Raw genomic sequence first — 25816 nt, 5'->3', positions numbered from 1 at the left:
AAGATTGTAAAAACTAATATGATCCTAACTAAATTCAGCTTTTACCAACTAAACCATTTCTTCTTTTTGTCAAGTGTCTTTTGAACGAAGATTTAAATTTCTACTAGATCTTGACCCGCATAACCGCGCGGATGTTCTTTTTCGGTTTTATAAACATATATACTTGATTTTGACCCGCGCTTGAAAGCGCGGGTTTGGTTTTGTTTTGCTTTACATAATTATGAAATTTAGTGTTTGAATCATATAATCTTGAAGATTATTTCACTACCATATTCAATCATTTGCATAAGCACAATTAATTTGTATGAAATTTGATCATGTGTTTCCGTTTTTGAAGTTTATTCGAAATGTTTTTTAAGATTCATTTATGTGTAAAAATAATATAGCAAATTGAAACTGGAATAAATATAATGTTTTTAGTAACGATTTATGTAACATTTAATCGTATGTATATTAACCGGTTTATGTAACATTTATTCGAAATGTTTTTAAAGATCTAATATTTTTCTATTAAATTTATGCATAATAAAAGTTAGATTTTAAAAAGAATGTTTTAGTCACATATATTTATGTAAGTTATGTTCTTAAGTATTTGGGCTTTTTCGTATTTTAAATTTAATGTGGGTGTCAATTTAATTCAGTTTAAATATTTGGTCTTATTAATTTTGGGGTTTATCTAGTTAACAAACAGGCCCAAGCCTTTTTAGCATATACTAATTCTCCTTTCTCTCTGCCGACAAAGAAACCTGTCTTGTTAAGATCGAAAGAAAAAAAAATTATGTATGATGGCGATCAATTGAAGATTAAAGCAAAGAGTTCGACGCCGTCTCTAACCGCTCAGATATATGAAGGTTAATCTTCTCTCCTTTACTTCATATTCTTCCCCTGCGAAACTTTAACGTTTTGTTTTTTTATTTTATTTTATAAATAGCGAGATCTAACTTTCTAAAAATCATCAGCTTTCTTTCCGATAACTTCTAAGAACTCATCGGACAGATTGTAATGGCTATCGATGTGTTCGAAAATTTATAAAACGAATTCGGACAAAACATGTAAGCGTTCGTATTAGATAAAATAATTTTTTTTCTAAATAGTTTGTTTGTTTCTTAACATGCATCGACGCTTATTACATGATTTTATCTTTATGGCTATAAATCTAAAGATTCTGGTTATATTATTTAAGTAATTACCATTATTTTCCTAATCTCTAATTCATATTTTCAGTGATAAGATATCTTTGTAGAAGAAGAATGATTCGCCACAACATTAAACTAAGAATCAGATAAATCGATTGTTGTATTGAATTAAAAATTATATTCGTCTTCTGTTGGTCCTTATTTTGTTGTTCTGAAAAATAATTGTCGATACTAAAGATTTGATTCTGTTTGATATTGTTTGTCTTTCTGAAAAAGGTGAAAACAACTGGGTGACTAAAGATGAAATCTTATATGCAGGTGAAACTCAGAATTTGTCTAGGAACATTTTCAGAAGTAAAGTTCAGAAGGTAAACATGTTTTTCTGTTTGTTGCTCTAAGTTGCTCTAAGCGCTGCTCTAAGTTTAGTAACTTGTTAAACTAATTTAATTTTGTTTTATTTGAATTGGTCAGTAGTATCGTTATAAGGAGAGTCAAAACAGCAGGATGGAAATGGGAAGAAAATAAACAGATAAGTACCAACCTTTTTGATATTAAGTTATTTTTCATTGGGAAAAAAACTTCTACAATATCACATTGTTTTCTTATATCTGAAAGTCGTTCAATAAAGAGATAATTTCAAAATTTATAAATACATGAAACATTGTTTATGTTCTTCTGGTAATGGTCATATGTTTTGTGCTTTAGGATTTTACAAAGTAGAAGCAAATCATCAGGAGATAAATGAAAGCATAGAAAAGGAATGGAACGTGTTGCATCCGCCGCGCAATCAGTAAGTCCGAGCTTTATAGAATATGAATTGAACGTTATTGATTACAGTTATTGAATAGGAATGGTTGTATTATCGGTAGTTAGTTATTAAACCGGAGTTTGATTGTTGCAGTTGAGTAATGCACCGGAGCTTGCTTGTTGTGATTGAAAATAATAAAACTTATCATTGATTATTGAAAACGAATGTAGAAATCAAACATTGTGTGCAACCAACATAGATAGATCTTTCTAAACAAAACAACATAATAAAAATAAAATCAGAGATTCTGGAAAATCTGTTTAAAAACAACATTCATTGTCTGTCTTTGAGGCTTGCCTTGGTCGTCCACAATTAAAATCTTCAACCCTTTTCTAGATGTAACTCTTGAGATAGCCACATATAGTTGGCCATGAGAGAAGACAGGCCTTGGTAGGAAAATACCAACTTCGGAGAGTGATTGGCCTTGACTCTAATTAATTGTAATGGCAAAGGCCACAGCAATAGGAAGTTGCCTCCTCCTCATTTTGAAAGGTAGCTTATTGTCAGAAGGGGTAATAGCAAGTCTAGGAATAAGAACAATTCGCCCAACCTTATCTCCTGTTATCACTTTGGCCTTTATAATTTTGTCATACATCTCTGTAATCTGAAGCCGAGTCCCATTCATTAGTCCCCCAATAGGATCTATGTTTCATAGCAGCATCACAGGACAACCAATTTTCAAACGAAAACTATGATTTGGTAAACCTGAAACTTTGATGGTGTTCAAGAAATCTGGAGTGAGAGCTTTGTCATTATAACCAAACCTATCCGAAGCATCTATCGTATCTGAGCTTAAGTAGATCTGTTCCTCACCTGTAATGAATTCAAAATTAAATCATTTTCACAGATAGATATAAAAAATAAAAGATCAAAAGATTTTAAGTTCCCGAATCAGTAACTAACCATCAAACTTATCCAACATGTGCTGATTAATCTTGTCCACATCCTCATTAGTAGGACAGAGTATTGCTCTTTCTTGAAAAAACTTAGGCTCTTTATTCTGCTGCAAAGAAATGGTGTCGACATACACAGCTTTGCCTATAGACTCAATCGGATCATCTACATCAAGAATAAGATACTCTTCTGGAATATCGATTAGAGCCTCCCCATCATTTCCTTCTCCAATGTTTCCATTTCCAACATCTAATATCCACTGGGAAAACTCCTGTAAATCCTTCACTTCTTCAGGAGACAAATCAGTCAACATTAGCCTCATGTTCTTTGTTAGTGTCAACACTTTTACATGTTTCCAAAGATAAGAGGAATTTAAAGATGCCAAAACGATTTCAGCTCTTCCTGCTCCATGAATGACAGGTAAAACTTGTCTAAAATCTCCACCTAGGACAACAACTTTCCCAGCGAAAGGCAAATAGTCCTTGTTCCCAACAATGTCAGTCATACTTCTATCCAAAGATTCAAAGCAAAGCTTGCTCATCATTGGCGCTTCGTCCCAGATGATCAAAGAAGCTGCTTTAATTAAATTTGCTTGATCAGATCCTGGAATTAGTGTGCAAGTTGAAAAATCATCAGGATTGATTGGAATTCCAAATCTAGAATGTGCTGTCCTTCCCCCTGGTAGAAGCAACGAAGCTATCCCACTTGATGCAGTACACAAACAGATTTCTCCTCTGTATCTAATAGCAGCAGACAGCAATCTCCACAAAAAGGTTTTACCAGTCCCACCAAAACCATACACAAAAAAACGCCTCCTTTCTTCGTCACTGACCTTGTTTAGCTCAAACCAGCCCAGGAACATAGTATTCTCAATAAGAACACGACTGGTTACTTCGTCATATGTGTCATCATCTTTGAAAACAATTATTTGCTTTCCTGGTAAATGAAACTGTATTCTCTCAACTGGTATGGACCGATAGTGTATAGCGAACTTAAACGTTCTCCATCCACCTTCAGACGCAGATACATATCTGTAGGGGTTAACAAAATGGTATGTTTAGTTACATATAACGTATTAGATACATCATAATGTTTAAAGCGCGGGTTAAAAACACACACCTGCAGTTGAAGAAGTCTTTAATTTCATTTTTCATCTCTTCAGTTGAAGCTTCAGTAGAGCCAGTCTTATTAGATACTCCTGGCTGTTTAGCATTTGCTGGATTTTCAACAGCTACAGTACACCGATCTTGTCCCTTATTAATATACTTGAATAAGTACTTAATAGAACCAGTCTGATTACACCATTCCACATTAATGTGAGCTAGATAACGAAGTGACAGATCCCTGTTATAAGGAATGACATATCTGTTGTCACATTTGAAGCCATGTTTCTCAATGAAGCGATCAGGCTGTTCTCTTCTTCTGTAAATAGGAAATCCTTCTTTGTTCACAGTAGTTTTCTCAACATGATTTTTAGGATAAAGCTTAGAACATCTTCCATTCTCCATGCAAGGTGAATTCATGTTAACAGCTCCACAAGGACCATGAATCATCATATCTTTCACAACTTCAAAAAGCTCTGGCTCTTTATCTTTATCCGGAATTTCAGCTGAAATGATATTGTCAATGTCTTTGGTGGTAGGAAACTTAGAACCGGGAGCCATAAATAGCAATATGTGAGCATGAGGGAGACCACGTTTTTGGAATTCGATAGTATACATAGCTGCATATGATGAGATAACAAAAAGAATCAGCAACCATACAATCAATTTAAAATCGTAGATAAGAAAAAAGAGAAAAACATACATGCCACAGTCTTTCCCAAGAGTTGTTTATCTGTTAAATCCATCATAAGGGAATCCAGTTTGCATTTGAACAGTCTGCAAATAATTTCCGGTCTGTCATCTGCAGTGAGTTTGCGAGGCTCTAAATACCTTGTTATCTCAGGCCATTTTGGATTGCAAGTAAAGGTTATAAACAAATCAGGAAACCCAAAATGTTTGCAAATCGTCATGGCATCCAAATACATATTTTTCATGTATCTTGGTCCTCCAGTAAATGAGGCTGGCAGTATAAAACGACTTCCCTGGTCATGCATATCGATTTTCCCATCATTCTCAGCTTGCTTTGTAGAGTCATAAGTATCTGATCTTAGACACTTCTGCTTCAGTCGCAGATAACGTAGCCTGTTAGACTCTATAGTAGTATAGGAATCAACCAAAAATTGCTGAAACAACCGCTTTGAATGTAGAAGCGTATGCGACTCATTCTCTCTTTCCTGAAGCCGAAAAGCATACCATTGTCTCATACTGATTGTTTGCCTCTTATGCTTGGCTGTCGCCTCAGTTGTTCTTTTTTGAATACCAAGTCTGAATCCATCTTCACCATATGTAAATATGAGAGGGTATTGAAGTGCGAGATATGATGGATGGATTTCATCAATCCTTTTAAGTAATCCTGATTTCTTTTCTTCTAACACAATATCTCTTCTATCCATGTCCAAATTGAAATCTCCGGGAATCAGTGCAGCAACCTCAGATGCAGTAGGAGTATCATATGTCCTTCCGTCCTTTTCTCGACTACTAACAATTCTCATATGCAGTGTTTCCTCTGGATAGGTATTAAACCTTTCCCTGGCTGATCTAAACTGATGAACATATGGATTCACTTCATCTAGCATCTTGACTAACCTCTCAATAACTTGCTCACTCAATCTTTCCTTTTTAGCCTTCTCACGCTTTGTTTTATATTTCCTGTAACAATAAGCAAACTTTCCATTTTAGCCTTAGTACGGTTCATACTTAGTTAAAAAAAACTGTACCCGATAATAGATGCCCTGTTGTGTATTTCGTTCTCAGTGTCCACAATATAGAGCTGGCCAAACTTAGGATCTCCTCCTGGTGGTGGTTTTAAACTACCCATTAAGTGATAATTCTCTCCTTGAAGAACGACCATCTTTGGTCCATGTCCTTGTGGAGCTGATCGATCAATTTTACCACCAAGAGAAGTAAAAGAGAAAACCATATTAATTTGCCTGATGTTTTCCCGGTAGTATCTGCTGATCTCATCGTCATCATTTAGCAACTTCCTTAGAATCACGGGTGATTGCTTCAGTAATGGCAACTGAACTTGACCTTGTCCACAACACAAAGCGAATTTAGGTGATTTGTTCTTCTTTTTTTTCTCAATGCGTTCTCCGTACCACATTATTGCGCCACAGTGTTCACACTTAAAGGTTGGATCACCCTCATCAATGTATTCTGCAATAAAAATCATTTGCAAGTGACCATTAGACATTAATATTATTGTGTACTTTTTTAGCCACAATATGGTTAAAAAATGACTAAACCTGATTTATTCGCAGATAATTCGGCTTTAACTCTTGCCTTTCTCACTAACAAAATATAGCAAAACAACTTCAATAAAATACACTATAAAAGAAAGCTATGACCATGCAAGAACACAATTCTTCTTGAAAGCTTTACCAGGGCGTTTGGATTTGGTCCATCCCTTCTTCAATGGTTTATCTTCAAATATATTTTGAAATATAGTTGCCATTTTTAGCACCTGAGCACTATGATCATCTTGAACTGTTTGGACACTTATTTCTTCCTGGGGCAAAGTTGTTGTCTCAGAATCAGAATGATCTTCATAATTTGTGTCTTCCTCTTCAGAACTGATATCATAAATCTGGAAGCCTTGATCTACACCAATTAAATTAGTAGTAAATAACTTAGAATATAACTCATAATCATAGTAATAGACAATAATACCTTCGAATGGACAAAGATTTTCTGAATCATCTTCTATGTTGGTTTCATCTAAAAACCCTTGCTGTCCTCTTGGGGAAGATGTAGTTGCAGTATGTTTCTCAGTACTTTCTGCTATTGAGAATGCTTTGAATAGATTTGTTGGGCGAATATCTGCACACCTTCTTTTGTTTGAAGTGATTGAGTCATTTCTAGAACTATGACCTTCATAGGATAGTGAAGTTAAACCTAGGATAAGAGGTTTTAGTTAGATGACATGACCATTCAAAATCTGTTCTTATAAAATGGATTATGAAGTTCTTACCAGAATTATTTAAGTTCGGTTGATTTTTCTTGTTTGATAACCTTGAACTATTCCTCAGATTAACTGTAAAATCAAACCAAAACACTGTTATAGCCATTATATAATCTGCAAGCGCAATAAAAACATCATTAATGAGTAAAAACGTCTGCGATTGCAGACCTCTTGATGATTCTGTTTGTCTTTGAACAGATTCAATGTGGTTTAAAACGCCAGATTGCAGTTCAGTTGGTGTTGAGCGAACTTTATTTGTAACATCACCCAACACAGTACTGAAAACTCTTTTCAAAGGCAAAAGTCCAGATCTTTTCTCATTCGTTTGCGGAGTATTAGTATTTTCTCCACTTTGCCTCAGATTAGAACTCTTATTTGATCGTGTTGAAGAATCATTAGAACTCCGCATCCTTTTTTGTGATGAACAATCTCTAGGATTTCTCCCACTCATATTATTGGTGTCGCCAGCCATCGGATGCAAATGTTTGGTTTGTGATTTAATTAAGTGACCAATATTAGGTTTGGTAAAGTGATTTTGAAATGTGCCGACTTGTCGTATATTAACACAAAATACTCAACTTTATTAAACACATATAATTCATTGGGATGTTCCATGATTTGCAATGAAATATATTAGGAATGAAATTAATTGTTATCTTTTTCAATTATATTTCGTGAATATTTGTAATCTAGAGTGTTATATGTGTAAACTTCGATAATATATTGACAATGATAAATTGTTTGCAGATTCAAACATAGGATTTAGTTAAAAAGCAACTTATGACCATCAAGAAGTGGAAGGGATGTCCAAATTCGAAAATGATCAGAAGGAATCTTTAAGGTAACACATATTCCTAAAATAGAAATGGGTTAGGAAATTTCTTTTTTAATTTGATGATCATTTCTACTTTCATAGTTAAGCGTGGGTGCAAAATATTTAAATAAACGAAAAAAATTACTTATTAATTTAAATCCAACTTAAAACAAAATTATTAAAACAAAAGGAAAAAAAAACACTTGATGAAATTTAAAAAATAAACAGAAACTTTAAAAAACACAGCCATTGCCGAACTTCTTGGTCACTTCCTCTCCTTCTTAACCACTTTAGAGCACTACTTTTTTGAAGTCGATGTAATATCAGGCACTTCTATGTTTTCTTCACTCTTGCGTTTTGAAGAAGGAGTAGATGCAGACTCATTACATTCACTGTCGTGTAGCAAAAGTGGTGCCTAAATGAAAAGAGGGTTAAAGGATGATTTAAGTAAATGAGAAGTTTCAGACAATATAGAATAAGAACATGATTTTCAAAACCGGTCTGACCTCAGAACCAGAACTGTTGATAGTTCCTTGGGTATGAGCAGAAATGGATTCTTCACGGGTCAAAACCTTTAGCATGCTTAGATCTTTCCAAACCTTGCCAACTTTGTAACAAACACCTCCACCAGTAGCATTGTCTTTTTCAATGTAAACTCCAAACATAAATGTTTGCCTGATCAAAGATGTTATTGCGTCGGGAAATTCTGCATTTTCTTCAGGCTGTATCACAAAACAAAGAAATTAGTCATCCTATAATATTTTCGGAAACTGAAACACAAATTAGAAAATTTCCTACTTCATCTAATGAACCGTCCAGTAGGTATTCCGCATATTGAGGAACAATCCCCGTAGCAATTGAATCCAACAACATAAAAGATGATTCACCAGTATCATCTTTAACCAGCAAATGAATTTTAAATCTGCATAATTGCAAAATAAGTTCAAAATAATCCAAAATGCGGGTCAAATGGATATGTCAATAAAATTAAATCACAGAGAAACTTACTTTGGTGACACAGAATACACTAATTGGTTGCATTTTTCACACCACCAAGAATAAGTGAGAACATCTTTTCCATTCACTCTCCTAACAGTTTTTGACTCTGGAAAAACTTTCTTGTTGCAATCTTGGCAACCAAAATAATACCAACCCCAATCGGTATCAATATCACATATAGTTGCCACAACTCTGCATGGTTCAATCTAAAAAATACAAAAAACTTTGTCAGTCATCCTCGCAATATATAAATACTAATACCAAAAATATAAAAGGTAATATTTTATATAAATATTACCTCAGTAGATTCAAACAACTCTCCAAGATTCTTCTGTTCGTATTGCAGCCACTTATGACTGACAAACTTTTTATCAAGCTTGTTATGTCCCGTCTCGGAGAGGGTTATGGCTTGACTTTCACCAGATTCGTTGAACAAAATATAATTTAGAAACATGATCATGTTAACACGTTATTTTCTAAGATTATTTTATATATATATATGAAGAAAAGAAAAGCACATTTGTCTAAACGCTTCTGCTTCCTCAATGTCAGGATTGATGAAGATTTGACTTGAATCATAAGCATTGGAGATTTGGACTTCCCCTATTTTTCAAAAAGAATAGGTTACATGATTAGCTTGCCAAATATTATATTTTAAATAAAACCAATTTTTTCAATATTATATAGTTTTTATAGTATAGATACCTCTAAAATGACCAATCTTTGCGTATCTTAGAAGGCATACAAGTAAACCATCTTCAGATTTTTGGCAAGCTGTGTGGACATTCTCAGCATATGTTCCCCAAAGGCAGCAAGGCAAACTTAGGCCACTTTATAAACACAATACAAATACAACAAATTAGTCTCTAGATGGGTAAGAAAACATGGTAAATGTAATTAAAAAATCTTCTAAATAAAGCTCATACTTAATGTCTCTGAGTGTGAACTCCAACTTTTTCCGTTGTTTTCCTCCAGCACAATTTACTGTGTCAAGATCACCCAAGTCTAAAACCTCTCCAATTACATCTGAAACAAAAACCACAAGTATATTGCTTCAAAATCAATACAATCTCTTGTAAATAATTTAATAACTGAAGATATATGAACCAACTCTTACCAATAAGGATGTTCTCATCAGGTTTGCCACTAAGTATGGTTTCGAAATCAACCAAATCAAGAAAATTATTCTCAATCCGTAGAGTTGACTCGGAGATGTCTGTCTTGTGAATAAAATTCATTTTCAAAGGATTGTTTGTTGTGCGATAGGTACGTCCAACACCAGTCAAACTGAAGTTGTCAATGTTGATCCACTCTCCAACAGGAACCTTGCTAGCCAATTCATCCATGTAAGCCTTTTTACACGATGCTTGTATTTTAGTACCCTAAAATAATATAACCAAGTCAAAATTTAATATACTTTAAACAATGGAATAAAAAAATTAAACATGACCACAAATATATAAACAACACTACAATTACATGTGCATCCGAAAGAATTAATTCCAATGAATCACCATCAATTTTATTCCATTGTCTCCATGAGTGGAGAACCTTGACTTGTACACGCCAAGCAGTCTTTTTCGGTTTGACATCTTTCAAGAAGGTGATTTGCATATTGTTAACCATTATTTTAGGAATCGTTAAGCTGTTTGTTTTTGTGGTGAGTTTAAATTCGATAGAGTATGGCGAAAGGGTTGAGAGGATGTCTGTATAAATAACATTTGGCTAGGAATGACGATGTAGGTTAAGATCAAATTTTGTAAGTATGCAAGTTACCGAAAATCTTGGATGAATATTTATTTTCCAATCGCTTAGTTATTTTAGGTGAGAGATTTAAGGTAAATTCACGCCTATGACCGTATCTAATAGACTTGTAGAGGAAGTCATTTAGATTTTTTTCTGTTAGATAATAGTATATTCTCAATAATTATTTATTCTTTTTGTTAGATCGACTTAGGATATTCTAAGAGTATCGAATATTTATTTTAGTTGAGAGATCTTAGGTAAAGTGTTAAATTGGCTGTAGTAAGATTTAAGACGGTGTACAATTTAACACGGTTAATTATGAAATAAAAAACAAAAGATTTTACTCAGAATCAAATAAGGTAGAACCTCCCCCACTTTAATAATATTCCACGATTACGTAGAAATGTATCTATGCACGCATCTATACTATTAAAATGCACAAGACAAACACAGGCTTCGAATCAATCAATACTATTAAGAGCATCCAAATTTGACACTTTCTGATTGACTTTCTGATTAAGATTTTCTAAAAGATATATTACTGCTAACATCAATATATAAATCAACCTTCATACTCGTTTAGTAGCTTTAAAACATATCATTTCGACACATGCAAGAATCAAAATATTCAAATGAATAAGACAAACAATAACTAATTTTGCACATATCAAGAAGCATGCAAAAAAAGCAAAGAATAACTTCTGTTTTGAAATGACAACACCTTTCAACCACAGCCTTTTTTTGCTTTGCATGTGACCTCAATAATCGATTACTATCAGACCATTTTCCAAGTTCTCGCTATATAAATCCCATCCTCAAAACTTCCAACATTACCTTCATAGCTGAGTTAGCATAGATTGAGAGTAAAAACCAGATAATAAAAAAAACAGAGCATCCAACTTTGACACTCTCGTGAAGATGGGCTCAGAAAATTCTGTCAACAATTACATTTCAATTAGTGATTCCTCTGACACCGACGTCGTACACAAAGAAAAACACAAAGGACTCTTTCATCTACGCCAATCAGCCACTCTAAACAATACAAATGGTATGTATCTTTACGATTTGTTAATGCTTGCCTTAGGTCACTATCCAAAAGGTAAAAAAGTATTTGGATAAACTCCAATGGAAAGAAAATCTATCAACATCCGATCATTGCTGGGAAAGAGTCAAGATCTCACTAAGTTCAATTCCGGATATAATTTTCCAGGACCAGTACTATGTAAATATGGTCAACCTTAAGCCAGGGAGAAAGTGCGATCCCAATAACATGGCTAAAGTATGCAAGCATTGTTACTACTCCAAAAGGCTTAAACAGTTTGTTGAGTTTGCTCTGTTTAATAACTAAAAAAAAGGCGTGTCTGTGCATGCATGTAAAAATAAACATGATTTTTCATGTTTATTTATCCTTACGTCCTAAATTTTAATTTGCTACTTTGCATGTCATGCAATCTTTTTCTTGGTTATTTGTGCAATGTTAAGTGTTTTTTTGTAAGTATAAGTGTTGATTTCTCGGAAAACACATCTCGTGCTCTTAGTTTAAGTTATAAACTCGGTTCCTAATAATATTGTGTTTGCTAACACATTTGCTCTATAAATGTGTTCATAATTAAATAGGATAAAAGAAACTTACACGATTTTAAAATAGATACTTTGCAATATTCTCAATGTAGTTGGCAATATAATTAGTTATCACGTTTTAAGGAGACTTAGATGCAATATAATATAATTAACAGACACGTAAAAATAAAGTACTTTTCGAGATTAAGCTTGCAATTATTAAACCAATCCAAATATGAAATGTGTGTTTCAAAACAAAAAAAAAGTGTTTCAAAAAAAAAAAATATGAAGTGCAGTATATTCAAAAGATTATAAGAAACAAAAAAAGCTGAAAATAGATAATATTATTCAAATCTCAGTGTTTGGTTCCCAAGCAAGAGATATTGAATTCCAAACAAAATCACTTTTGGCACAGCAATCTGGACTCCCAATATCTTCTACTTCTTTTACAACGAAATTATTTTCCATCCAAATGATAAACTTGGATTTATCTTGATCATCAGGGAGTTTAAAAACCTTGTCTTCGGTTGTTGAACAGTTTTTGTTTATTGTGGATCCCTGAAACATAGACAAAACATAAGATTTTGCATATATAATCAAAATAAACAATCCTTCAAATTTGTAAATGTTCTTCAAAACCGTTCACTTGAAATCACCATAGTCAAAACATATTAAATTTTGATACCTTTTCAAGAACTGGCCATATGCATTGCAGTAACTTCATAAAACATGATAGCAAACACTTTCGCATTTTTTAATTTCTTGTCTCTGTGAGTAGTCTTTTTCGAAGTCAAGTTTGGTGAAATATGATGGTCGTATATAAGGTGTTTAGGGTTGGTTGAATTTAAAAACTTGTAGAGAAAGCAATATAGATTTTTTTTATAGAGTTTTGGTAAGATAATAGTCATTGGCATATTCTTCATATATTCTTTTGCCGATTTGGGTTAGATTTTTTAAAATTTTGTTTTACTTTCGTATCAATAATATTATGAATGAAGATTTGAGTAAGATTTAAAAATATTCTTGTTACAGAAGTAATACAATGGCTGCCCAAGCTGGGTTACTTGCGGAAAGCAATGGTTTTGTTAATCTATATAACAGTAACCAAAGGCAGAAAGTACATAAAACTTCATTACATTGCATCAGTGAAAGCTATAAAAAAAGTTCATATGTTAAACTGTCCATTACATGCAACCATTAAAATGGACTTTGAATAAATGTAGGAACTTGTAAATAGTAACCGACATAGACAGAAGTAATACAATGGCAGGTTTAGAAGATCTATAACAATGGCAGGTTATGGTTTCAAGTAATGAGGGTTGAATTGAGTTCAACGTAAGAGTTATTTATGGTTGTGATTTGGTTTTTGTTCATGTAATGTAGTTTGTTTGTATAGGATGGTTTAGCAATCGAGGGTTAGAATACAAATCGAGGGTATTTCTTTGGATTGAGTGGTTAAGTATAAATACTAATGTATACAATTTGAATAACTCTTACGGTGAACATGATTTTTCAAAAGGTTAGAATACAAATCGAGGGTCTATATATAGGGTAAAAGATCTTGTCAATTATTGTTATAATATATAGGGTAAGTTCAAAAAAATTTAAAAATAATAAGTCCAAACAACTTTCATATGTAGATTTTTTCAAAATCCTTCCCTTTTAATAGTATTGATATTTATTTTAGTTCATTACTGGTATACAATTTTAACATTAACCATTTATTTAAATATTTATATACATATTTAAAATATAATAATTTTATAGTTTACATGGTGTAACAATCAATAGTTTAAAACCATTACATGTATTTGTCACTTCTTATTATATATTTATGTTACTGTATTTGGATTTTGTTATTAAATAAATTAATATATGCATGAAACAACATATTTGAAAATTATTTTGTATCAAATTTATATTCAATTCTGACCTGCCAACCATCAAAAGTCGTCTTTCCTTATAGCAATATTTTTTTACATTTATTCATTTTAAAAATATATTCTTTGTATATACAAAATCTAAGATATGTCAATTTTTATACATGTATCATATAGTTTTTGAATGTTAAGTGTTATGTCATCGTATTATATTCTTAACATAAATATTTTATATTTATGAAAATAAAATTATAAATTTATCAATTTAGTATAATTTATCATATTTAATTCAACATAATATTTTTTACTTTAACATGAATTATTATTATTATTATAAAATAGATAAAAATAAGATATAATTTTTGTGTTTCATTTTATAAATGATAGCTGAATACATATTAATGCATTATAATCATTGCTAATTACAAAATTAGTTAAAATATTTACATAAACTTCCTGAAAATTAAGATATTGTTAAAATATTTTTCAACAGATTTGTTAGAATTATATATATTATATTCTGAACATAAATACTTCTGAAAATAAAATATATAAATCTAATAATTTAATATAGCTTATCATGTTTAGTTCAATATAATAATATTCTCTTAATATGATTGATTATGATTATATAATAGGTAGAAGAAGATAAAACTCTAATTCTTCATTTTATAAAATATATTAATGTATAATAATATTTTAAAACTAATTACGAATTATAAAAAATATTTACATAGAATTTTTGAAAATTAAGATCTTGTTAAAACCTTTTAAACAGATTTGTTAGATTTTTTAAAAAAATATTTATATTTAAAATTAAAAGATAACAAAAGATATCATGACTAAAGTAGTTCAAAGATTATATATATTATTAATTTTCATAAAATATATTTAATATTTTTTTAAAAATGGTTCAAATTAAAAAATCACACATGAAAGAAACCATTATTTATATTTTAAGCCAGATCATTGTTGGTCGCCTGATCCATGTTTCTGACTCGAAAAACATCAAGCAACAAGGTGAATTCATGGGAATCACTCTACTCCTCCAAATCAAGCCTCCATGTCCCATGACTGATATCACGGCAGGTATATTCATATTCTATTGTATCTCTCTATCTGGAACGATGTTTTATTCCTTTGTTTCCATATTGATTTATTGTATCTTTCTCTCTGGAATGCTTTCATGATGAGTTTTACTCTCTGACATTTTTGGTTAACGTTAGGGATTTGTTTTCTTTATTAGTTTGACTAAGATAATTCATCCTAATGGATATTACCCTCAGGATTGTCTCTGCATATTTACTTTGAATGTTATTTCACTTCTGAAAGTTTTCTTAGGGGTTTGTGCTTTTGCTGATTTGATGGTCTTTGGTTTGAGGATTGTCTCTGCATTGTCATTCTCTCTGTTTGCGCTGATTTTGTGCGTTTGTGCAGAAAAAGGTGCAAAATTTGGCTGGACAACACTCGGATGTCCGTGAGAGCTCGAGTCTCACTGTCAGGAAACATGTATAGGTTCTAAATAGAGATTCATGTGAGTGAATCTTCGTAAATGAGAATGAGATCTGGGATTTATAATCTTGGTTTGAATGTTGGTTATGATTGCATGCTCCCAAATATAATATGATTTTTTTTTTTCATTTTTACATGGCAGAACCAACATGATGAAATGGAAGCAAAGTTCTTGAGGAGAAGGCAGCTCTCTAGAAGCTAAGTATCAAAAGTTATAGCAGTTTTTCTATACCAAGGTATATAAAGGATCTTTGATTCTGTGGTCACATCATACATAAACTTATAAAAGTTATATCTGTTGCTACTTACTTAGATCAATAGTGTTGTGTGTTTTCACTTCATTTTGTATCGTCCATGATTATAACTGATACTGATAACACTTAAGAATAGTTTAATTAGACCTCTCTCTATTCTATGATTGTAACTGATATTGATGGTTTCTACTTTTCTAATGTGGTCATAAACAGCGATATGAGATTGTGACCGGTGTGGTTGGAGTTGAAGATTAACCTAAAGAAGTAAAAAGAGCCGGGAGAAGATAAAGTGGTAAGTACCTTAAATCTTTTTTTTTTAAGGCCGAAGCTCTAAATCTGCAACATTAAACACAGAATTCAGTACGAGACAGTTCCATCTTCTATGTTTCACGATTTGGTTTATTGGAGGTTTTATTTGACTTCACCTAATTTTGAACTGATACAGATACTGGTTCCAGACAGAAGGTTGGACAATGGATGGGCATTACAGGTCACTGATATACATGAGGCCTCTCGCAATACGGGGAATGCAGTGGGCATTGTCGCTGCAAAAGGAAATCCTTGATACTCCTAAGATCAACATGATGGCCAGAGTTCACATGTCCCCTATGAGCCGCATATTCTCTCACAACTCCAAAGTTGTAACACACAAAGTATTTTATCTCCTTCCTTATGCTTAATGGAGTTCCTGTGAGGCCAGAACTCACTCCCTATGAGTCCCATTGGTATATAGGCGGCATAAGCTAAATAAGGACTTGATATGGAATCTCTTTCCAGAGTAGAGAGTGAAGTTAGGGAGAAATTAGCACAAACACCCTGACAACGAGGTTAATATTTTTCCGCCCACTATCTTAGCTCCGACTTCCTGTTTTCTTTTCTATTAAACTTTCTTAAACATTAATACGCCCAATACAAGCTCTTTTGTTTTCTTTCCTTTGTTTTTCTCATAAACAGAGCTCTGAGTTCTTTTTCTCACTTCATGGCAATGAGGCTTTGGTATGTCCGCTTTTGCTTCATTCACTGTGAATGTTTATTTATTGCTCTAAAAGAACTTACATATTTAGGTTTCTTTCTTTCATGTTTAGCGTTTCAAAATTTTCTGCAAGTTGCAATGAAGCCTGAGCTGGAAGCAGTGTTATTTTGATTTCATTAAAGAAGAATCTGGGCGGCTATTTAGACCATTGCAAACAATCCTATGGTACTACTACCTCGAGGACCATAGCTACACTTTGTACAACGCAGAAATCTAGAATTACACATTTTTTTGGTAAACTTATTTATATACATTTGTTTGAGTTTAACTCAACATAAGTAATTTACATAGATATATAAATATTATTATTGCATCGTTTTAAACAATTTAAAATTCTAATAGTTGTAGGCATTTTAATAATACTATCTCTAAAATAGATCTCCTGAGCTATATAAGCAACTTTGCTTAAAAAAAAAACTGTATTAGCAACTATTAAAACTTTAATATTATCCGCACAAGTTTAACAACAACATTACTACAAAGGTTTACTCCATCGTAGATTTAACAGCTACATGCACAAATGTTTAATTGCCTTTCTTATTTCTTATTCGAAAAATAAAAATGCAGACTGATAGTCAACATTCTTTTTTAACTATTCAATTGTAAAGTGCTTATAAATATCATCAACTCATCCATGATTTCCAAAATTATAATGGTATATGCATGACTTACAAGATAAGTTGAACAAACATGCAAGCAATGAATGCATGATTTACGAGATAAGTTGAACAAACATGTGCAAACAATGAATGAGCTTGCCATAGAGTGATTGATAACCATATCAGTTTACCGAGGAACCCGATATCATCTTTATTTGTAGTATTGGGTGGTCGTAGAAATCCAATTCAAAGAAGGGTTGAAGACACAATATAACAAAAGTACGAAACAAAATTGTTACTCAAGAAAAAAAACAAAGATGTTGCAAACTATTGATTACAGCTTGAAGAGACAACTAACAAAGTAACTAATTCTCACCAATACAGCTGAACCCGAACTTAGTTTATCAACCAAAATAACCCAATCAACAAATGCATATGATAAAAATTAGAAAATCTTTTTCTAGCTACACAAAAGACGGCAATATCACCATCAACCGTTCAATTACGTTCTCTTTCAATTGGGCTTATCCCCAACGAAGATCCAAACCGTACAATTTTGTTTTTCTAGAAAAATATACAACACCAACTGCAAAAAAACATGTATCAGAGTTCATCACTACACCTCAACCCTATTATAATACACAAAATTCACAAACAAAGCATCACATATGAACATATTAAGATAGAGTAACACCAACGTCAACTACCCCACGCTTGCGTGGGGCTCTGCCTCTAGTAAACTAAATGACGGAGTTAAGAGACTCCGATAATGATGGTCTGAGAGATTACTTCTATCCCCCTATATATTAAAGCAAAAACATGATCATTTAATGTGTTCACATTATGTTTACCACGTAGTAGTCTCTCAGCGATTTGAAAACTAATACGCTGATGTGTCACGTGAAAAGAGATTCTCAGCCAAACTCTACATAAATATGTTCACACTATATACTATTTTATGTGTTTTTCAATATAAAACTCACATGCACAGTTCTACGCATTATACAAAAATTCTACATAAAAAGACAATTTACTTGTTGTAAAAAAAAGACAATTTACAAAAAATTCACTATTTTCTAGGCTAATTTTATTTTTACTTAATTTATTTTAATAGAATATTATATTTCATGTGTTACTTTGAACAAAAATGCCTTATAATGTTGATTACGGTATCTTTATATATTTATCAACCACATGTATATATATTTTTACATACACATATATGTAAGAGAGTGGGCACGGATTGGATATCCGAGATTTTGGAGGTATTCGTGATCCAATATGTTTCGTCAGAATAATCAATTATTCGAATCGATTTGATCCGTAGCCATCAGATATACGGTGTTCCGGAAAATTAGATTTTAACCGGTTTTGATCCGTAAAAATAAATAAAAAATCTAAAATGATTCGATTTGATCCGTAGCCATCGGATATACGGTGTCCCGGAAAAATTAGATTTTAACCGGTTTTGATCCGTAAAAATAAATAAAAAATCTAAAATAATAATTTTTTTTTACAAAAATACAAACTTATTTACTTTATTGAATACTAATACCTAATTTAATAAATTTAGTAAAAAAAATATTCTAAAACTTATATATAATATATTATTTATATAACTTATATATACATAATTCTAAACAATATATGCATATAAGCATATAACGGATCTGATAAAATATCCATTTTAAAAAATATTAGTATTTGTGATTTGCTTCGTTTTTTACGGATATTGCGTATTAGTATTTGCCTTTTTTCGTAGAGTTACAGATATCCAGATTTTTTGTTTGAATCGAAAATGATAACGAATCAAATAAAAATTTAAAGATATTTTGCCCAGCCCTATATACATGTGCACATTGACGTGAACATCTATATAACTAAATATTCACTACAAGTGAGGATTCTAATTCTCTTGGAAGCTGAAATATTCTTTTTATAATTTGTAATGAAATGATTTGTTTTAATAATTTTTTTCTTCTTTTTTCAATTATTATCTAGATTTGATTTTTCATGCATTTAGAAATTATAATATGAAATCATTGGTTTGACATCATGACTGTCCAATGATGAATCTAGCTTGGTAAGCATGTGGGCACGTGCACCTCTAAAATTAGGATATTTAATATTTTCTAGCAAAGTTATAACCATAACATGACTAAAAATTCATTGTGCACCCATGAAAAAAATCCTCTAGATTTGCCCCTGGGAATGTCTAAAATTCATATAACATGAAACCAAACAAATAATAATAGTTTTTGGTTATCATTGAAAATCTAAAAATCTCAAGTATTTTAACCGAATAAACAGAATAACTATTGAATTAGAATGCAGTTATATTTTAATACATTAAAAACCAAAAAATCTAACCTAAGACCTAATATCTTTTTATCTTAAGAAATAAAAAAAATTAATAATATCATTTCGTGTAAGGCGCGGATTATTACCTAATGATGAAGCAAATGACAAACAGCTTAAAAAAGTCATATGACAGACTACGAACTAGAAGGCTTAAACACCTATTTTATGTATGATAACCCACAAGGCTTAAAAGTAGACAAAGACTATATATGTTGGATGTATAGTCTGAAGCGAAAAGAACCATAGCTTTAGAAAGTCCAGCTTAGAAATGTCCCAAAACTCAAAGATAATATGCTAGTTCAAAATCAAGCAACGGCTTCCAGATCTATTAAAGAATTTGGGGGTTGTTGGATGAAAAAACTTTCGATGGCTTAAAAGAATTTTTTTTTTTTGAATTATATATGGGTATCCCGGCCCCATAGAAGTGGTCCAGACTAGTCACGTGTTCCCATGTGTCGGTTCCTTGTCCCTAGCGATGCCGAAATGTTAATTTCCCAGTGGTCGGGACTTGAAGCCTCGTGGCTTCACCGTATTGGGCCTTTTTCCCTCAAGTTAATCACCACCAGGCCACAAGTTCTGGTTAGCTTAAAGAATTTTTACAAAGGTCTCTAAAAAAAGATACATTTTCCCTTTCTTAGACATGCCGGATAGAAAAACTGACCAGCGGCTCAGAACAAAGTAACGAATGGCTGAAAGAAGTATTAAGACAAAGACTATGAACCACAAGGCGTAAAAACTATTTCTGTTCCATAACCACAATGACCACAAGGCTTAAAAGTATAAAAAGACTATGAGTTGGATGGATACAACAACCAACTCTAAAGAGAAAGATTATGCAAGACTGACCAATTATCTGAAATCAATCTTGACATAGAGACTGAATCGAAAAATGCTCTGTTTTAGAAAAAGTCTCTAGACAAAGATTATGGGTTTGTTTTCGATTTGCTGGATTTCGACTAGTGGCTTAAGAAAACGTCTGAAAAATCTCTAATGTAATTTCATTTAACCAATTTGGTGGATGGAAAGAATGATCAATTGTCTAAAACAATCTTAAATTAGAGAAACTACCAATGGCTTGAAGAATCATAACACAAAGATTCTTAACAAGGATTATGAATTAAAAATGGTCTTATTTATAATGGCTTAAATAAGACTTGTCGGATGGGAAAAATGACCAACATCTTAAAGAAATTTTTTTTTTGGTAAAATGTTAAATATTATACCATTTTGAAATTTTTACAGAAGTTACACAGATCACTGGTAGCAGACATTTGAAAACATGCTAAACAACAACGAAAACAACCGGACAAAACCAGCTAAACAACAACGACAGGCGAAAAAATGGCGATTTTGGGGACGATCTCTTTCATCATGGATTCGGCGGCAACGCCGGGATCAGTAAGGGGTTTGACGGAGACAAAAGGCAAAGGATATTGGCAAAGGGTGGTTGGCAACCCAATGTTTGTTTCGACCAAATATTCCTTGTCTGAAGGTACACATGTCGATCGATGTGGCTGGTTGTTGGTCCTTCTTGCGAATGGTGTCCAGATCTTGCTGTAGTAGCTCGATTTTAGTGCTTAGCCAGTCCACGTTGTTGTTGAGAGGGCAGTAAATGTCGTTTATCCTTGTGTCGATGTATGAGACTTCCCATTCATCCCTGTGTTGTGTTGAACATTGCGGTTCTGCAGGGATCTGAGCTGTAGGAAGACTGACGTCGATCGATGTGGCACGTGGTGCATCGATCGATGCTGAGGTCGTCGCTTCCTTCTCAAGTTGCTGACGTAAACTCTCAATTTCTGTCCTCATTTCTGCCATACATCTGAAAAGCTCATTGTAGCCTCTATCCAAAGGCTGATGTGTATCATCTACCAATGTTTTGAGCTCCTCTCCCAGTTTCTCCTGAGCTCCACAAATACCAAACACCATCTCATCGATTTCTTCTTTGGTGTAGAGTTCTGGTGCCAGTCTTGTGGGTGTGAAGGAAGTGGCATGTTCTGGAAGACAGATGTGGCTCTCCTCAAAAAGAGATGCTCTTTCCAGTATTTTCCTGATGTTGTCTTTTGTGACAGGTATCATCTCACCAGCTACGCCTCGTGCGTGTCCACGCTCATCTCTGTAGACTCCATACTCGTCCCTTTGTTCCCAAGTGAACTTTTTGGCTCAGCACATGTCGAAAGAGCGGTTCCCACATTCATACCGTCTGTCGATCGACGTCGGTTCATCCCTATCGATCGACGTTGGTGTTACCCTGTCGATCGATGTCTCTGTTGTACCGTCGATCGATGCTTGCCCTTTTGGTTGGCGTGATAGATCTGGGTTGATCTTTGTTGTGGTGACTCCTGCGTGGTTGTTAGGATATGTTTGAATGACGTCTGGAGTGCCACGTTGCTGTGAGAATAGGTTGTCAGGTCCATTGGCTACTTGAAGGATGTCTGCTATGTCCTCTCTGGACACTTGTAAAATCCTTCCATCCATTGCACGTGCGTTGCCATATGTGTCCCTGAAAATACCAAATTCATCAGGTGTTAGAAAACCGTAATCAATGTTTGCATAATCATTCAATTTAGAAATATAAAGATTAGGTTTTAGAGTAGTATCGATCGATGTAGATACAGTCACATCGATCGATGGCAGTGTAATTTCTGCAGAACTTTTGTTCTTGAGATGATTGCTCTTCATGGATTTTTCTGTTGATGTAGAAGGAAGAGTGTTCATCTTTTTTGCTTGTGTGTTTGCTCTGATGTGTGTAGGTGGTTTTGGAGGTGCAAAACGATTTATATAGGTATCTATAAACCTAGTTGGGGAGGGAATATTCTCCTGCTCCTGGATTTTCGCTGCGGCGCGAATATCGATCGATGTTCCTTTCGGGGTGTCGATCGATGTGAGCGGTTGTTTTGCTGGACGAGGGTGGATATCGACCGATGTGGAGTGCACAGCGTCGAACGATGTTGGAAACATATTGGTGAACTTATGTGTTTCAAGTCTTTCATCCTGCAAAGACATTTCTATTGCACGTTCTTTCCAGTAATCCTCATCGTATTCCTCGGTATGTTCCTCATTAGGTGAAGTAATTACAGTGTCAACTGCAAAACTCTCATGGAAACCACTGTCTGCCCAACTGCCTATGGAATAATCATCATGTCCTCTCTTACTTGGAGGTTGGAAGGCAAAATGTTGGTAACAATGATTTGGTGAAGCGAAATGGTCAAGTGGGTGCATTACGTCGGGTGACGTGTTGTTGTGGTCATCGGTCACTATTGACACATTGGAATCGATCGATGGAAATGTTGGGGTGTCGATCGATTCCGAGTACTCTGTTTCGTACTCCGATTCATACTCTGCTCCACAATGGCATGCGCCAATGAAGCCGAGTTCTTTCCCATAATCCACAGAATTAATGACCTTTCTCTTAGGTCGGATGGAGTCGTAGTGGATGTTTGGGTCTATGAGCGTTAGACACAATTTGTTCTTGTTCATGTCACATACGGCTCCTACTGTAGCTAGGAAAGATCTTCCAAGCAGAAGTGAAGAGTTCCAGTTAAGCTCGATGTCTAGGACATGAAAGTCTACAGGGACAAGGGCATTACCAATCTTCACCTCCAGATCTCTTATGATACCTCCTGATCGTTTCTCTGAAAGATCCACGAAGGTGAAGGATTCCGTTGAGGGTTCGATGGTCAAACCAAGCTGGTCTGCCATGATCCTAGGGAGGATACTAACTGATGCTCCTGTGTCACACATTGAATGGGGAAATTCAACACCCTTGACTACGCATGGTATTGCAAACTTCCCAGGATCACTCTTCTTCGTCAATGTGATCATGCGTTTCATCTTCTCTCTGGCTTGATGAAACATTCTCCTAATGTCCTCCTCGGTTACCTTTGTTTCTCTGAAGAGCATCCACAACCGGTGTGTGAAGTAAGCTTCATCAAAAGGTTTTTCGATTGAGATTCTGAGGACTCGTTTAGTGAAACCATCCATCTCCTTATCGTTAGCTTCCCTCTTACGGTTTTTAGGAATCTTCTCCTTTCTCTTCCTTAACCTTCTCCCTTCAGATTCTTGTTCTTCTTGAACAGATTCTGGTGAATTATTTAAAGGGTTGGGTTTTGGTTCGGGTAGGTTTGCTAATGGTTTAGGTGGTGGTTTGAGTGCGTTGATGGTAACCGCACTCGGTATGTCAGACGTGCCTGTCGATCGATGAGAGGTGTGTTGTGACGATCGACGTCGGATTCACTCTGTCGATCGATGGTTGGCTCAACCGATCGATCGATTTTATCATAGAAAGGGGAGGGTGGGTGAGGATGCTTAGCTGCAAATTCTTCATGAGTTAGAATTCGAACCGCATTGCATTCAGTCGATTTGGCAGACGACGTCGATCAATGACTGGAGTAATCCATCCATCGATCCTCATCATGGTCTGTCGATCGATGCGACATCAGTCGACACCATTGGGATCCGCCGAAACTCATGGAGCTTTCGATTTCGAAATCTCCTTCCTCAAGCTTTTCATTTCTCACCACTTGCCAGAAATCATCATCTATGATGGCATTTACGTGGTGTTTTCCTTTGTCGGCTCCTGCCTCTCTAGCGAAAGTTTCTTGCCTCTTTATAGTCTCGCCCGTCTGAATTACTTGGGTTTTAAGTTTTCTCACCTGAGTCCTTAAGGTCTCGATTTTGGTGTTCAGATTGTTGTAGGCAGAGTCTATCTTACCGTTGAAATCCACAGTGATTTGTTGTTGTCCCAACAGTACTCGATCAAGCATCTCTTCGATCTTGCTTTCCTGAGTCTGGGGTGGTGGATTTTGGTAGTAAGAGTTCGAGTAGCTCTTGCTGTTGTTGAAGGGTTTTTGAAATTGTGAATTTTGGTTACTTCTTTGGCCATTTCCAAAGAAGTTTATGTTTCCGCCTTGGTTTCCAAATTCCTAGAATCCGCTACCTTCGATGTAATTCACATTTCTTCTCCTTCCGTATCTGCTACTTCTCCTTCAGCTGAACAGACTTGCTTCCTAAGAAGTTCGTGCACCACATCTAACTTAGCTCTTACTTCGTCCATCTGTTCCTTCCCGATAGAGGCTACAGACTTCTTCCGTTTAGAGTCAGTGTTCTTGGTGCTGCTGCTGTTAGAAAGGTTTTCGATAAGTCTCACAGCTTCCAACGGATTCCGAGTAGTGAAGTTTCCTTCACTCGCCGTATCAAGGGCCATTTGATACTGTAAGGCGAGACCTCGGAAGAAAGTGCTTAGCAGCTGCACTTCGTTAAATCTGTGGTGTGGACAGTCTCGCTGGAAAAACCTAAATCTAATCCACGCATCTTTGAAGGACTCTCCAGCCTTCTGCGAGAATGTGGAAATTTTGTTCCGAAGTTCTTCAGCGCGCGCCGCATCGAAGAAGTTTCGAAAGAAAGCATTCTTGATGTCGCTCCAGGATGTTAAAGATCATGTGGGTTGCTGCCTAAGCCAGTGCATCGCTTCTCCATTCAGCGTGTATCTGAAGAGTTTGCACAGTAGGTAATCTTCGGGGACTCCTTCCATCCGAATAGCAGCGATTAGATCCTCGAACCGTTCCAAATGCACAGTAGGGTATCTGCGACACGAGAGTGTAGTATTGACGCTTCAGCTCGAAATTCTGCTTTTGGATCTCCGGAAGTCGAATAGCTGATATGTTGGAATAGTACTTATCTGGGCGATTGTAGTCGGCCAGTGGTTTCGATCGAGCGTCCTCATTTACACATTGAGCAGCACCTGTAGCATCAGCATCAGGGATTACAGTTCTCTGAGCATCTATTTTCTGACATGTTGCATTACGCAGATGACCGGCCTGGTCATACAGGTTTCCGTTCTCATCCTGAGTTAGAATAATAATGTTTACCATTTTTGACGACACAGTATCGATCGACGTACGTGGTGTAGTATTGATCGTTGTCGAACGATTGGGATCGATCAACGATGATGGTCTGGTGTCGGTCGACGGTTGGTTGTGCGTATCGATCGACGACGAAGTGGTTGCATCGAGCGATGTGGAACGTTGACCTCTACGGATGGTGCGTTCCAAATGAGCAGGATCGTCTGAGAACAGCAAGTCTTTCTCCTTGTTGCTTCTGGTACCGCTGGGCATGCACTTGAAAAGACAAGAAAAAAGATTATTAGAAAGGGGTAA

General features: G+C 34.6%; 1 protein-coding gene, 1 long non-coding RNA gene, 1 other non-coding gene and 1 pseudogene across 4 annotated transcripts; 2 read left to right on the top strand and 2 right to left on the bottom strand.

Moving 5' to 3' along the window:
* Window positions 1-1715: 1715 nt before the first annotated feature.
* LOC108871375 lies at window positions 1716-7312 on the bottom strand (annotated as a pseudogene).
* A 499-nt stretch (window positions 7313-7811) lies between these two features.
* On the bottom strand, window positions 7812-9975 carry LOC103838599 (replication protein A 70 kDa DNA-binding subunit C). 2 transcript variants are annotated; one of them, XM_009115050.2, is made up of 9 exons: window positions 9834-9975; window positions 9643-9742; window positions 9422-9546; window positions 9235-9319; window positions 9015-9144; window positions 8726-8922; window positions 8516-8639; window positions 8224-8439; window positions 7812-8132 (listed from the first exon to the last, which is right to left on the bottom strand). In XM_009115050.2, the coding sequence occupies exons 1-9, from the start codon at window positions 9952-9954 to the stop codon at window positions 8016-8018; spliced, it is 1215 nt and encodes a 404-aa protein (XP_009113298.1). In that variant the 5' UTR covers window positions 9955-9975; the 3' UTR covers window positions 7812-8015. The 2 variants fall into 2 exon arrangements, with proteins under 2 accessions (XP_009113298.1, XP_033143096.1); XM_033287205.1 differs by having other exon boundaries at window positions 9015-9129.
* A 93-nt stretch (window positions 9976-10068) lies between these two features.
* On the top strand, window positions 10069-12247 carry LOC103838592. The gene is made up of 2 exons (XR_627168.3): window positions 10069-11510; window positions 11673-12247. It is a non-coding gene; the product is annotated as an uncharacterized LOC103838592 (long non-coding RNA).
* A 12672-nt stretch (window positions 12248-24919) lies between these two features.
* Window positions 24920-25026, top strand: LOC117133159. Its single transcript, XR_004457000.1, has one exon. It is a non-coding gene; the product is annotated as a small nucleolar RNA R71 (small nucleolar RNA).
* The last annotated feature ends 790 nt before the right edge of the window (window positions 25027-25816 follow it).

Source organism: Brassica rapa, chromosome A03 (genome assembly GCF_000309985.2).
Source record: "Brassica rapa cultivar Chiifu-401-42 chromosome A03, CAAS_Brap_v3.01, whole genome shotgun sequence".
Taxonomy (NCBI): Eukaryota; Viridiplantae; Streptophyta; class Magnoliopsida; order Brassicales; family Brassicaceae; genus Brassica; species Brassica rapa.
The sequence above is the reverse complement of the archived record's forward strand: the minus strand, read 5'-3'. Positions and strand labels throughout refer to the sequence as shown.

Excerpts from the sequence above, each read along its gene's own strand:
- LOC103838599 (XM_009115050.2), bottom strand. The coding sequence starts at position 9,954 with ATGAATTTTATTCACAAGACAGACATCTCCGAGTCAACTCTACGGATT. Across the intron at positions 9,145-9,234 it reads GCAGAAGCGTTTAGACAAAT|CGAATCTGGTGAAAGTCAAG; the intron begins GTGCTTTTCTTT and ends TATTTTGTTCAA. Across the intron at positions 8,440-8,515 it reads TGGACGGTTCATTAGATGAA|CCTGAAGAAAATGCAGAATT; the intron begins GTAGGAAATTTT and ends TTTGTGATACAG.